The sequence below is a fragment of the Acomys russatus genome, chromosome 12 (assembly GCF_903995435.1).
Source record: "Acomys russatus chromosome 12, mAcoRus1.1, whole genome shotgun sequence".
Taxonomy (NCBI): Eukaryota; Metazoa; Chordata; class Mammalia; order Rodentia; family Muridae; genus Acomys; species Acomys russatus.
In genome coordinates, this window is record NC_067148.1 from 47,705,959 (window position 1) to 47,720,758 (window position 14,800).

A 14,800-nucleotide genomic window follows, 5' to 3' on the forward strand; every position below is an offset into this window, starting at 1 on the left:
GATAGCAGAATCTCCCATCTATACTCTCAAAACTATCTGAAGATAGCAGAATCTCCCATCTATACTCTCAAAACTATCTGAAGATAGCAGGATCTCCCATCTATACTCTCAAAACTATCTGAAGATAGCAGGATCTCCCATCTATACTCTCAAAACTATCTGAAGATAGCAGGATCTCCCATCTATACTCTCAAAACTATCTGAAGATAGCAGGATCTCCCATCTATACTCTCAAAACTATCTGAAGATAGCAGGATCTCCCATCTATACTCTCAAAACTATCTGAAGATAGCAGGATCTCCCATCTATACTCTCAAAACTATCTGAAGAAATCACACAGCTCCTAGATCCTGAGCTAATCGTTGTTAGCGGCTGTGGACAATCTGAAGCAGCCCCATATTCCATACCTGGGATTAACACAAAAACATATTCACATGTCATAACTGGTTTTCTAAAGAAACCAAAATTCCCACTACACGAATACTATTACTACAAAGACTGTTTGTTATCCTAGATTGTTAATTAGCTTTATTTAAACGCTATGGGTTGTTTTTCATATCTCTTTATATTATATATTATACATATAAGCAATGTTCATTTGGTATTTTATATTTTTTTTAAAAATTCTATCGTGACTTGGTCTGGGCTATGGCTAATGCTACTACAACTTTCCAAGTGACTATTGTAGTCAGGGTTGAGATGACTGTTGATAATCTAGGATGAAGTAAGCTCTTGGTCAGCTAGACTGGTTTTTTTTTTTTTTTAATCCTTTGCATAAAAATTATATACTCAACTTACCAAGTAATCACTGATAAGAATAAGAGAGACCTCCCTTCCCATCAAAAAGTGAAGACAAAACAAACACCATTTTTAGCTTTCCCTTAGCTTGCACATGTAATTTGGATCTGAAACCACTCATTATTTGGTCAGATTCCTAGATGGCATTTGGCAGGCAAAAACAGTTGGCTGATATTCATGGTCATTGAAAGAAAGCGACACCTGCTTCCAGAGTTAGCCTGACCCATTATAACCTGGCAGCTTTCAGGACTATGCCCCACTCCATCTGCTTACGCCCAGGGAAGGCCGGCTTCTTTGAAACGCAGACACCCTCTGCTTTGAATACCGCAACAAAAAGAGATTGCTATAATGAAGCTTGTTTGTTTTTTTTTTTTTAAATAGTATTTTCAGATAAGTCAGGGGCCAAATTATAATGCCGTCTCTACTGTATGTTTAAGCCTCTGTCTTTAGAGCTATAGCCAATAATCAGAGTCATCCTCATCTCAGAACAGAATCAACATGGAAGGTAGGACAATGGTTGCTAAGTCAACTTGGCCAACAACAAGGTGTCAATGTGGCAAGCAAATGAAAGCCACACTTTCAGTGGCCAAAACAGGCATCGAGTTCAGTCAATTAGTCAAGACCAAAGTGTTATGCACTTGGCTCATGAAAAAAAAAAAAAAAAAAATCCTGGTGCCAATACCCTGCTGAGGCTAGAAGCAGACAGAGAAGGCTAGGATGTTCAGGTGGCCTTTGAATGGGGCCACCTTCGTGTATTTCCCATGTGTTCACTAATTCTGCTTTCCAATCCTGTGGGCCTCTGCGTGCATCAGTTAGATATGCTACGTAGATTGGTCTCTTTCTAATGATTGTCCAGCTAACCAATCCACTCTGCCTGGAGGGCCACTGCCCTTCTGAAAGTCACGGTCTTTATGCTTCATTGCCCCACAGCCATTCTTAAAGCTTTTAAGTCACATACATGAGGCTTTATGTTGGCATGCTATCACGGGGCTGGAGAGGTAGCTCAGTCCATAAAGTCTTTGCTGTAAGGACCAGAGTTTGGACCCCTGGAATCCACATAAAAGCTGGACACGGTGCACATTGGTAACCCCAGTGCTGAAACCAAGGTGGGGCAAGGGGACAGAGACATGAGGACCCTTGTAACTTCCTGAAACTCACCATTCTAGCAAAGTGGTAAACTCCATGTTCAATCGAGGCCCTATCTTAAGAAATAAGATGGAAAGGCACTGAGATACACTGGACGTCACCTCTGACTACACTCGTGTATGTGCCTACATCGTCAACACTCACATACAAAAAAAAGTCCGTAACACTATTTTTTGTTATACTTTATTTTAACTACTGCAACTATAGAACTCCACTATTATTTCTCAAGGTAATTTGTATTGTGTACATTCTGAAACATTAATATTTTTTTAATCTAAAGCCTTGCTTTGGACTTGATCTTATTTGTGCTACATGATAAAGCATACTTCATAGTAAATACTTATAATTTTATGTGTCCTTTATAGATCTTAATTTGATTGATAACTTCTGCCTAAGCTTTGTCACAGGAGATCTCTGCCTGTTCTAAACAATTCACTTGACAACTCATTTTGATCTTTTCTATAATTATATAAATATACTGTTATTATTTTATAAAAAGTATATTGCTCTATGGTTTAATTACAACTAAATTTCTCTCAGCTATGCTTGGAGAACTATAACTGAGACAATTTTTTTTTCAGGTTTTATTTGCCACATGGCTTGAGCATAGACAAAGATGGAAATTATTGGGTCACAGATGTGGCTCTTCATCAGGTGGGTGTCCCACTTGGCAGTATTCACATAGAAGCTAAGATGCTTTGGTTTTCAAAATGCTCTGGATTTTACTGAAACTTTTTCTATGGCTAAAAAAATTAGTAACAACAACAGAAAAAGGGACAGTCATATCTTAGTAAGTGCAGTGCACCAACAAATTCCTTTCTCACAGATCTAAATTCTGGGCATCTGAGATCAGGGTACCAGTGCAGTAGGATTCTGCTGTGAGCTCTCTCCTGGCTTCCCGCCAGCCATCTTCTCAAAGTATCCTTCCATGAGGAAGGAAAAGAGAGCAAACCCTTGTGCCTCCTCCTCTTGCAAAGACACCGACCTTTCTCATGAGGTTTCTCTGTGATGGCCTACTTCCTTCCTGCTCCCATCACAATTGAAGAGGAATTTAGAAAACACCAATGTTCACGCTATATCCATCATCAACTCAACTTTTTTCGTTTTGTACTCTGCTAGGAAAATTCAACCTGTTATTAAGTCTCTCTTCTCCTTGAGCTCACAGGATGCTAACAGCCAGGTGTGGAGCGTCCACATAATATCTACAGAGCCTTTCTTCTTTGCTTTCTTCACTGCCTATTATTTTCTTTCCTTAAGTTTTTTTTATTTCTTCCTTTCTTTTAACTTTTGCTTATGTTTAATAACTTTTTTACTAAGCCAACTTAATATTCTATAATTAAGGCAAAGTCTCTACTAAGTATGTAAGAACATCAAACTTTTGTCTTCTTCAAAACATACTATATTTTAATCATGGAATTGACTTAAAGCCTCACACCCATAGAAGATAAGCTTGTTAAACATAATGATGATGATACAGAGCTAAAAAAATATATATATATAGGAAAGAGTGGAGAGTTTCAAAGACTTAGAAGTGAGTCCCCAACATGTTCTTCAAAGAGTTTCAAACATCAGTGAATACCTATGCCTTATGTGCTATCTGGTCATTGCAGTATTGCCTAAAGAAGAAAAAAATGAAGTGGAGATTAATACATTATTTAAATACAGGTTCCTAATTGCTATTTAACTGGAAGGCTTTGGGGAAATAATTTCCATATGTCTAAATGTGAAATGAGAATTAGGACAGATGATTTCTAGGGTCCGATTGAATTTTAAAAGCATTTTCTTTTGAATAAGTCTCTGTCTGCCATTTATATATAACTCTAATTTGTTTCAAATGATCTTCATTATGTGAGTGTGTGTCAGCCATAATCATGAAAAGTTGATAAAGTGTTTGTTGTTTTTTGAAAAGGTGTTCAAGTTGGACCCACACAGCAAAGAAGGCCCTCTCCTAATCCTAGGCAGGAGCATGCAACCTGGTAGTGACCACAACCACTTCTGCCAGCCCACTGATGTGGCCGTGGACCCCAGCAGTGGGGCTGTCTTTGTATCAGATGGTTATTGCAACAGTCGGATTGTGCAGTTTTCCCCAAGCGGAAAGTTCATCACCCAGTGGGGAGAAGGTACCCATTACAACTCTCTTGATGTCTAATCAGAACTCTGAGTCAGTAGGACCAAAAAAACCACACATGGATTTGACTTTTTTATATATAATCTGTAATGTGTCTGTAGTCAATAAATGTAAATGGCTTATTTTCATGGATTTGGAAATTTACAAAGCTGTGACATCAGACTTTGAAATGCTTTATTGTCAGTGTATCTGAGGTTTTTGTCATCTTTGTTGTTCTGTAGTGTCTTCAGGGAGCAGTCCTAAGCCAGGCCAGTTCAGTGTTCCTCACAGCTTGGCCCTTGTGCCTCATTTGGACCAGTTGTGTGTGGCAGACAGGGAAAATGGCCGGATCCAATGTTTCAAAACTGACACCAAAGAATTTGTGAGAGAGATTAAGCACCCGTCATTTGGAAGAAATGTATTTGCAATTTCCTATATACCAGGTATTTCACTGTTATTGTATGTCTCTAACCATCTGAAATACATGTCTCATGTTTATAAGATGGAGTTGCCTAAAATCAGATTATTTCTTCTGGGTACTGCAACTCCCCTTACCATCTTTGCATTCTCCTCTTCCTCTTGCTGTAGGAAGACAAACACCACATAGTTTTCAAAACATAATCAGATGCTCTGAGATGATTGGCTTTAATAACTTGACATTCCCTCATTCTTACTGAGGATACATATTCTATTTCCCTATATTCCAATATACATGTGAACTATGTACCCTGATATCGCTTCCTAAGTGGAAGAGGCCCCTCAGCTTCTGATTTTCTTAATACACTAAGCTTAATCATCTCACCTGTTTGGCCCAGATCTGGTAACTCACAGGACATATTCTAAGAATGTTGTTGGCAAATATAGGGACCAGGTTAACCCCAACTACATTGTTTATTTGCATGATGTTCATTGCTTGTATTTCAAAAGCCAAGCTTAATCCATACTTTAAAGAAAGGGTACATCTCTTGTCACAGGTTTTCTCTTTGCTGTAAATGGGAAGCCTTACTTTGGAGACCAAGAACCTGTGCAAGGATTTGTGATGAACTTTTCCAGTGGGGAAATTATAGATGTCTTCAAGCCAGTACGCAAGGTACTTGCATACACTGCCTAGTAGAATTTTTATAATAAAATTAAAATATGAATATCAATATTCAATTTTTTTCTTTTAAACATCAAAGATGTAATAACTTTCTTAGCTGACTTGACAGTCATATCTTGTTATGATGTTTACTTTAAAATAGATATCCTTGTCTTTCCCTAGACTATCTGTATTTCCAGATGAACACTAGCCTGTAGAGTTCTAACTTTGTAGCAAAGTGGATATGACGGCAAGCTTAAACTAACTATATGTAGCAAGTCAATATAGATACATTCATTGACAGATGATAGGTTTTTTTTCCCTAGTTTTGTTCAAGTGGTAAAGAAACCACATTGTAAATGTACTATCATAGTTCCCTTTAGCACCAGCAAGCAGCTTGGATATTTTTGTTGTTGCTGCTGTTAAGACTTTAATACCTATTCAAATTCTGATGATTTGGGTAGGCGAGGGATTAAAGGCTCCTCAATAGCTTGCCCCTATATATTTTAACAGTGATTTGTACAGATAGCCTGCTAAAATGCTCAGGCAATGGCTATTTTTCAAAATATGGAAAAGCTTATTGGATTTACTTAGATCAAAATGCAACAACCACAAACTACCGAACAAAGACTGTCTTGATGCTTTAATTCTTAAATTGACTGTTAGGATACCAAGACTGCCAGATGAGAAAAAAAAGATCTTCAAAATGCCTCAGAATTTTAGAAAGTGCTCTGTAAGAAGATGCAGAGTCTGGGTCCTGTCAACGTTAACTGTAGATTATGGACTGGATCTTAAGGATGTAAGCATGACCAAAGACAGTCCACCTTTGTTAGCAAAGGTTAGAGCCTATGAAACACAACGAATAGCCACTAAGGATTCCATCGCAGTTCTCGTCTTTTGGGTCTCTGTTGATAGTTTGCAAGCATGAGTTTTTCGGAAGATATTTTCTCTAAAAAGCAATGTGCAAGCACATTGACACCATTGCGTCTTTTAGAAGAAAAGTCATTATGTTGAGGATACATATGTTACCTGCCCAGTGTTTTGAATTTGCACTGATTATCTGATCTTTAGAGCTATTCTTCTCTGAGCTAACTTCCTCATATTTATTGATTAAGAAAAGAAAATATTACTATTCTTTCAGGTTTACAATTTGTCCGATCCGAATATCTGTCTTTCTGGTCCTTTTAGTGACAGTGTACTGTATCAACTAGGTTATTAACTTCTAATTGAAATGTACTTTCATACATCAAAACTTAAGTGATAAGCAAGAGACTTCCACTTACAATAATATGCATAGGTCTGAACTAGAGTTTTATTGAGCATTGTTCCTGAACACCAGACGTGCGGTGGTGAGTAAGTCACACTGTGCGGGTCACTCCAGGGAGCCTGAAGAGAGTGCTGCTAAGAAAAAACTTATTCTTCCTTTCAGTAAACGATTTGTAATAGCACTTCCCCACACACATGAGAAAGTGTTCTGCGTTGATTCAGTAAAGTGTAACAGGTTTACAGATCTCTTAGAATGCCCACTGAGTTTATCATCATACGGATTCAAGATCTGGGTAATAGAAATAATGTGGCATAACAATTCACTATTGAGGTCAAAGGTCGTGTTTTCTGCTGCCTTCTCTCTATGTTTATCTGTTGTTTCTTCCCTCACATAGTTTGAGTCTCTCCCTTTTACTACTGCATCCTTTAAAAATGTTTACATCTGATGTCTGATCTCTATGTTCGTGTAAGGTAAATAAGCTACTAAGACTAATAAAGATGATTTCCTTCTTCTGCATATGGACATACAGGAAATCCAATACCATTTGCTGAAAATACTGTCTTTTTCTCCTGTGTATATTTTCAGCATCTTTGTTAAAAATGAGGTGGCTGGGCTAGAGAGATGGCTCAGAGGTTAAGAGCATTGACTGCTCTTCTAGAGGTCCTGAGTTCAATTCCCATGCAACTACATGGTGCCTCACAACCATCTACAATGAGATCTGGTGCCCTCTTCTGGCCTGCAGTTGTACATGCAGACACAACATTGAATACATAATAAATCTTTAGGGAAAGTGCATGTAAACATGTGTAGATAAAATATTTTTTAATGAGGTAGCTCTGATTGTGTGAACTTAAGTCTGGGTCTTCTATCCTGTAATCTTTCTTTACAGTGAAAGACACTGGATGCAGAGATGCACACGACTGCTCAAGGTGCCCAGAATAAGGGAAGGTTGAGTGGTCAGCAATAAGGTTTATGTCACCACTTCTAAGGCTCAGGGAATGCTCTAGAAAAGAAAAGAGAAAGAACAAATAGATAGGAAGAAGGGCAAGGGAGCACATCTGCTGGATATAATATGGCTGTCCCAGTCATGAGCCCAGTGCAACTGTACTTGTCGACACGGAGCCTGTCCTCAGTACTTATGAGCAGTGTCTGCCCTTGCAGAGGCCCTAAAGTCCAGTTCCCAGCGTCCACACTGGTAGCTCACAACCACCTGTAACTCTGGCTCCAAGGAGCCAATGCCCTTTCTTCGAACTCTTTTTTGTTTGTTTGTTTGTTTTTTGAGACAGGGTTTCTCTGTGTAGCCTGGGCTGTGCTGGACTTACTTTGCAGACCAGGCTGGCCTTGAACTCATAGTGATCATCCTGCCTGTACCTCCCGAGTCCTGGGATTGAAAGCATGCGCCACCACGCCCAGCCTTTCTTGGAACTCTTTGGGCACTGTGCTCACATACATATACCACCACCCAGACACGTACAAATATAAACACAATCTTAAAATAATAAAACTTTAACCTTAAAGAAGAGAATGGATGTATTAACAACCAATCACGGAAGCAGGCGCTTCCTTGCCACCATTGGTCCCCCACTGCTGACCCACTGGCTACTGATAAGTTATGGGAAATGAGGCCTTACTGCTGTTAATCATGTAAGCACTGGTGAATCGGCCAGGCTCAGGTGGAGATTTCAAATCCATACTTACATAGATAGCCCCAGCTAAGCTGATTGCGACGCAAACAAAACCAGATACACATGATAACTATGGGAAGGGGACTTATGGGGAGGAGAGAGGGTTGAGAGGAGTGAGGGGGACATAAGCAAAAGTACTCGGAATTGCTTGGTATGCATGCATGGAAGATGTCTAATAGTAAGTTTCTTTTTAGATAGAAGAAATAAGAACGCAAAAGGTAAGCCTACATATGACACACAACACGACATAAACCAGCTATGAATTTTTCAGTTTTTAGAAGAGTTCCAAGTCAGTGGTACGGGCCGCTTAGTGTTTCTCAGTGCCTAGGATTGTGCCTAGCGTAGTCAGGACTCGATGAATGACTGCCTTTGCCTAGGGCTGCTGTAATGTGAATTAAGGTCGCTTTCATCGTAGTTACATGCCGTGACTAATTTTTCTGCTGTTCTGTAATGGATTTAAGTAAAGCCTCGCCACGATAACGAATCTCTTTGCATTCGGCAGCACTTTGATATGCCTCATGATATCGTTGCTTCTGAGGACGGGGCTGTATACGTTGGAGACGCCCACACAAACACCGTGTGGAAGTTCGCCCTGACTGAAAGTATGTTGGGATTTTCTTCATTTGTGTGTGTGTGTGTGTGTGTGTGTGTGTGTGTGTGTGTGGTTTTTTTGGTTTTTGGTTTTTGGTTTTTGGTTTTTCGAGACAGGGTTTCTCTGTGTAGCCTTGGCTGTCCTGGACTCACTTTGTAGACCAGGCTGGCCTGGAACTCACAGCGATCCGCCTGCCTCTGCCTCCCGAGTGCTGGGATTAAAGGCATGCGCCACCACGCCCGGCTTATGTGTGTGTGTTTTACTGTGTAATTTTTCATCTGTTTTCTTGTTTGAAATCATGGGAAACAAAAGCGTTTGCTCTTGTTCTCCTTTTTAAAGCGTTGGGAATAGGAAATCGGGATATAAGGGATTTGGGGGTTGGTCTTTGGCACATGTCTGGCATCTTAGGCTTTCCATTCCCTATACTACAAAATAGAGGGGAAATGAAGCGGGAAGAGAGAGGGGCAGCGGGGGGCGGGGTCTTTATTTGCTATCTATTTCAGGGATGAAAGTAATTTTTTAAATATGAAGAGAGGGGTTTGGTGTTTTGGTTTTTTTTTTTTTTTTTTTTTTTTTTTTTTTTTTTTTTTTTCTTCCTGGCAGTCATTGCCTTGTTTCCAGAGACACTCACAGGAAATTTCTGATGTGTTAAGTAACGTCTGTTACTTTAAAAGCCACTGTTAATTCCAGCTTGCTTACAGAAGGGAGAGACAGCTTTGGCAAAGCAGACGTTGACTTGTTGCCACAAGACATCACCCCTCATGGCTCTCCATAATGCTGTGCGTCAGGGGACAACAGCATCCTTCTCTGACACGTGCGCCCAAGCAGAGTCATTTTCTGCTTCTCATTTGGACCTCAGCTTCCTCCCAAATACTGATTTTTCTGTATTTGTATTTAACTCAGAAGATTAAAAAAAAAAAAAAAAAAAAAAGAACAGATTTGCTCCATTAGAATGTAGCCAGTTCGCGTACACGTGGTTAGGTTTTGGATTCGGGCGTGAGGAGGGAGACTCAAATGGACACTGAGATTACTTTATGCTAGGTTTATGGAGGGGGCTCAAGGGGACATCAAGCTGGGTTACTGGGAAGTAAGAAGATTGTTAGAAAAGTTAGTAATGCCATGGATAGACAGATGGGAGGCACAGCATGGCGGGAACTCTCAAGAGAGTTCAGGCCCCAGCAGCAGAGAGAGAAAGAATGGCGGAGTCCCTGAAGATAGGAATCAGAGCCCCTGAAGCAGGAGCGGGGTCTGCCCTTACAGTGGCCGGATGATGGGTGAGGTTTCACAACATGAGCCCCTCAGCGGGCTCTCTGAATCCTAGGCAAGAAGCCGAGAAAAGAGGGTAGGGAGCAGGATGATATAGCCAAATTTTCTTTAAATGTTAACTCACTTCACAGAGGAAAACTGGTCCCCCAGATGTGTGATAGCCAGGGACTCACAGTGTGTCCTAGATTGCTGCAGGTACTGTTGCCTGAGAAGAGGCTAGATGCCAGCATTGTATTCTTAAATTGATGTTAGAATTCTCTCCCTTCAACTTGGACATCGTTAAAAGCATGCTGGTTTCCGGCTGTAAGCCACAGTGTTCCTTATCTGAAGTTCATTGAATGTTTACTTGGCCAAAAACATCTATATCCAGAAATGCTTTTTAAATATGGTGGGGTCTAAGCAACAGGAGACAGTGGTGATTAGCAAAGGAATTAGGGATGACAAATTTCAAGTATCAAAACCTGCAGCAGATAGTAGAATTAGGTTACAATAAGGACGTGAAAACATGATTAATAAAATTATGTTAATAACAGCATAAATTGAAGAAAACAAATCATTAGAAGAAAAGTAAAACCAAGAGTCTATAAACTTCAATCAGATATAATGTAGGTTTTTATATCTCCATTTGGCCAATGCTGTATTCAGTAACTTTTGAGTCTGGAATTAACCTTTGAGTAAATTTTACTATTCTGAGCTAAGAAAATTAGAATATAGTGAATATAGATTCAGCCATTAGGAATCTTTGCACATATGTAACAAAAATGCCCATAAGGAAAGAGTGTATTTTACCTCATGATTTCAGAAGGGATCCGTCCTTGGTTGTTTGCACAGAAAATCATAGCAGCTGGAACATGTGACACTAAGGAGCTTACGACCAGGAAGCAGAGAAAAGGGATAGAGTGGTAGGCACCACTGAGGCACAGCCCTATGTCTCCCAAGGCCCTGCCATCTATTTACCACAGTGCAGTAAAGCTGTCATATCAGTCCCATACAGGAAATGATCCACGGTTAAGTCAGATCTATGTATCCCTGGAAGTACCCACACAGACATACCCAAGCATGCTTTCCAGCCTTTATAGGCATTTCTTAATCCAGCGAAGATTATGGAAGGGCCTCCCAACGGCCCATTCTGTCCCCCAGAGTCACTTCACCTTTGCCCTGTAAAAGTTGCATTCAGCACTTACAGGGTTTGGGGGTTTTTTGTTGTTGGTGGTGGTTTTTTGTTTTTGTTTTTGCTTTTTGTTTGTTTTTCAAGACAGGATCTCTCTGTGTTAGCCTTGGCTGTCCTGGACTCACTTTGTAGACCAGGCTGGCCTCGAACTCACAGCAATCCACCTGCCTTTGCTCCCAAGTGCTAGGATTAAAGGCATGCACCACCATGCCTGGCTAGCACTTACAGTTTTAACAGGGACCTTAAAAGCATGGGCAGACCAAAATAAAACTAAAGATAAATAGATACTCCTCAAATGACTGACAAGTTAGGATTTAATATATATATGTTACTCTTTTAACAATGAAAAAGACTATAGAAATATGGCATTGTCTTTTTCTTTCAAATACGATTTTGTTGTTGTTGTTTTAGTAAGCCATTGTTTAATCCTCAACAAAAATGTATCTTTGTCACATGAAAACAACTTTCAAAGTACAGGTCACCAGTCCCTTCTCAAAGTCTACAGGAGAAGTAGGAATGATGGCATGTGTGTTTTAAAATTTCCTCCTAAGTGGTTTTGATACAACCTCTGATCCCTGACTATAAAGCAGCACAATATAGCATAAACCTTCAAGATAAAAATCCTTCAGTGTAGTCAAGACCAGAATAAATCAGGGGAATGGGACCACTGGTCTACCTGTGCCGTCTAGTGTTTAGTCAGATTCCTAGAAGACTGCTGCCCTACCTGGCTTCTCTGTTGCTGTGTTAAACACTGACCAAACTGACCTGGCTACAGTGGCTGTGTGACTTCCATGTTCCTTAAGTCACTGAAGGAAGACAAAACAAGACCCTGGAAGTGGGAACCAAAGCAGAGCCCATGAAAGGATGCTGTTTACTGGCTTGTTCTCCATGCCTTATTCAACCAGTCTTCTTACACAACCCAGAACCATCTGCCCCCGGGGGGGGGGCACTGTCCACAGTGGACTCAGACCCCCCCATAAACCTTTAATCAAGAAAATGCCTACTGTGTGCCCAAGCCTAAGCTGATGGAACAATTCCCCAACAGAGGTTCAGTCTGTTTCCATCAATGTGACAGATACTACTAACCAGCACAGCTTATGCCCTGGCGTGGCAGAGTTCTAGAATCAGGTGCCTTCCCAGAGAATCATCACTCCACACATTTAGGAAATTAATAAAGGGAAAAGTTCTTTAATTACATCGTGTTCTGGAAAAAGAGAACCATCCTGGAACAGAGAATTGTGCCCATTTATATGGGTCCGAGGCTGATCTATTCCACATACACTGTCATCCTTAAACTTCTTTTAGATCCAGGCCCTGCCTAAGACTTTGAACAATTTAAACAGACTCAGGACACTGCACATCTGGCTGTTTGGGTTAATGGGAGACTTACACAGCAATATACTGTCAGAATTGTGTTATTGTTTCCGATAGTTGTTGCCTAGGATCGTCAGGTACGTCTGTACTGTTTCTGATAAGAGTCCAGGGGCCTTAATGGTAGAGCAGGACTTAAAGGAGGTTGTGAGCCTGCACTGCTCCTCTGAGCTGTTCACCAGTGAACAGTCTTCTGTGCTGTGAGATGGTGTCCTCAGGAGAACAGCATAAGCAAAGGCCAGCTGAAACCACTGGGCTATGACTGTGACCTATAAACTGGGAGCCGTGACCACTCCATGGGTGAAAGGACGGGTCTATTGGGGATAAAATGGCCAGGCTATCTCTGGGGCTGGGGGAGCACAGAGAGAAACAAAATGGTGAGAAAGCAAGTGGATTTTGAATGACAGTCAGCAGGGTGGGGGCATTTAGCTGATGCAGACTGTTCAGATTAACTGGGAATTAGATGGTTTTGCCCCAGATAGTTGACCTTTGAGCAGATTACGGAAGTTCCTGGTAAACAGAGATTCCTGGGGAATGCTGAATTTAAGCTTCTGTTTACTCAGTTACAATCCTTCTGTTTAGGACACAGTCACCACCACTGCCATCTAGGGGGAGGGGAGGTTGCAAACAGAATTTTGTCTTTAGCACTGCCATTTGGCCCTTAGAAACAGAACTTCCTGGTATTTAAGTAACAATGTAATATTATGAATTCCCAAAGGAAAACCATATTCTAAATATAAAGTTATTAAAATACGATGTCAACTTAGCCAAGGAGGTTTTCATAAAGGGTTCATGAACTGGACCCTCTAATGAGACTCAGGAAATATACATAACAGAATACAATGGATAGCAAGGTTAAGTTGTTCGATGTTCGTTTAGAGGTTCCTGACTTTTTTCTCTCCTTATTGTGCTGTTACAGAAATGGAGCATCGATCAGTTAAGAAGGCTGGCATTGAGGTCCAGGAAATCAAAGGTTGGTCAGAGTTCCCTCTTAACTGTGAAACCAAAAGCAATTGTGTTGGATTATTTTTGGTTCTTGATTGCAGCTTAAAAATTATCAGGCTAAAAATATATAATGTGGTTAAATTATCCATGCCTCCTGGCTTTGTGCTCAGCCCTTAAGCCTGCATGTTGCTGCTGCTCTGTGTGATACAGGAAGTGCTCTTAAGGACATCCAATCACTGATTCTCAGAGATGGAATATGAATGAGGATCTAAGAAATCTATAATTAGTGAGCCAGAGATGTGCAGAAAGGAAAAATGCTTCGCTAGTCATACCAGGAATTATTGTTGACCTTATGCAAGGTAGAGAAAAGATTTTTTTAGTATGCTAGAAAAGCCTGCATGACCCTCACATAAACAAGTGAAAAACTTTGGTGAGTAAATTTCATCTTGATGTGAAACACCAGCGTGTCCACCAGCTCCTGTCACAGTACCCCTCAGCCAGCAAACTGATTGAGGGCTTCCTTGTGAAAAGCAATGTAGTAAGTCTAAGAAATGAAACTACATCTGACCTTGGGGAGGTTACTGCCCTGCCCATGTAAAAGCATGCGAAATAAAAGACACATATCTACATGTTCCAAAACACAGGTATCTGAATCGTTCACATACCGTAAAATGACCTTAGCTACCTGTAAGCAGTTACTCTTCTTGTTCAAAATCTCTGCGAAATTACTCTTCCCTCTCCAAGAACCAGCGTGAATTTGCACTTTCTCTACAGTGTGCAGGCTTGTGACTGGTCTTGTTAGGGACTCACCATGCTTTAGGCAAAGCAATTCCATCCTTCAGAGTTAACCCCAGGCTGAAGAGGTTCAGTCTTAACTCCAAGCATCTATGTTTTCCTGCTTATGGAAGTGATTGAAATCAGGGAATGAGCTAGTGGCAAGATGGAGTTATATATAAATAAGTGTAGGCTTATCAGAAGCAGCTCTCCTCTCCTGTGTGCACTTTCCTTGAGATTTTGAAAGAGAAGAGTAACTGCTTACAGGTAGCTAAGGTGGCGCAAACTGTCTGAATTGTATAGTGAAGAGACTCGGGGAGAAGGAACGCCCTGCCCCTGGGCTAGGGAATTCAGGGTAGAGGGCAGGGTGTGGCAGCCATGCCCTGGGGCAAGTAGGGACCCAGGGATGCCTGAACCAAACGTAGTCGTGTAAAGAAGCCAGAACCAAAAGGAAGTTTATGTAGGCAGAAATATAGTAGGTGCAGCATTGAAAAGGCTGAGGTAACATTGTCCTGCAATTGTTTGCCATTTGTGGAGACTCTACATAGGTACTGAGTGATGTTCATATTTGTAGACTCTACATAGGCACTGAGTGATGTT

General features: G+C 40.7%; 1 protein-coding gene across 10 annotated transcripts in view; it reads left to right on the forward strand.

Moving 5' to 3' along the window:
- The window catches only part of Pam (peptidylglycine alpha-amidating monooxygenase), a 179,339-nt gene that overhangs the window by 155,372 nt on the left and 9,167 nt on the right, over window positions 1-14,800 (forward strand). For all 10 annotated transcript variants that reach the window (XM_051154406.1, XM_051154408.1, XM_051154407.1 and 7 more), the window contains 6 exons: window positions 2,526-2,598; window positions 3,854-4,064; window positions 4,294-4,494; window positions 5,026-5,141; window positions 8,584-8,683; window positions 13,401-13,454. In XM_051154406.1, coding sequence (XP_051010363.1) covers window positions 2,526-2,598; window positions 3,854-4,064; window positions 4,294-4,494; window positions 5,026-5,141; window positions 8,584-8,683; window positions 13,401-13,454 — 755 coding nt within the window. The remainder of the gene's footprint in view (window positions 1-2,525; window positions 2,599-3,853; window positions 4,065-4,293; window positions 4,495-5,025; window positions 5,142-8,583; window positions 8,684-13,400; window positions 13,455-14,800) is intronic.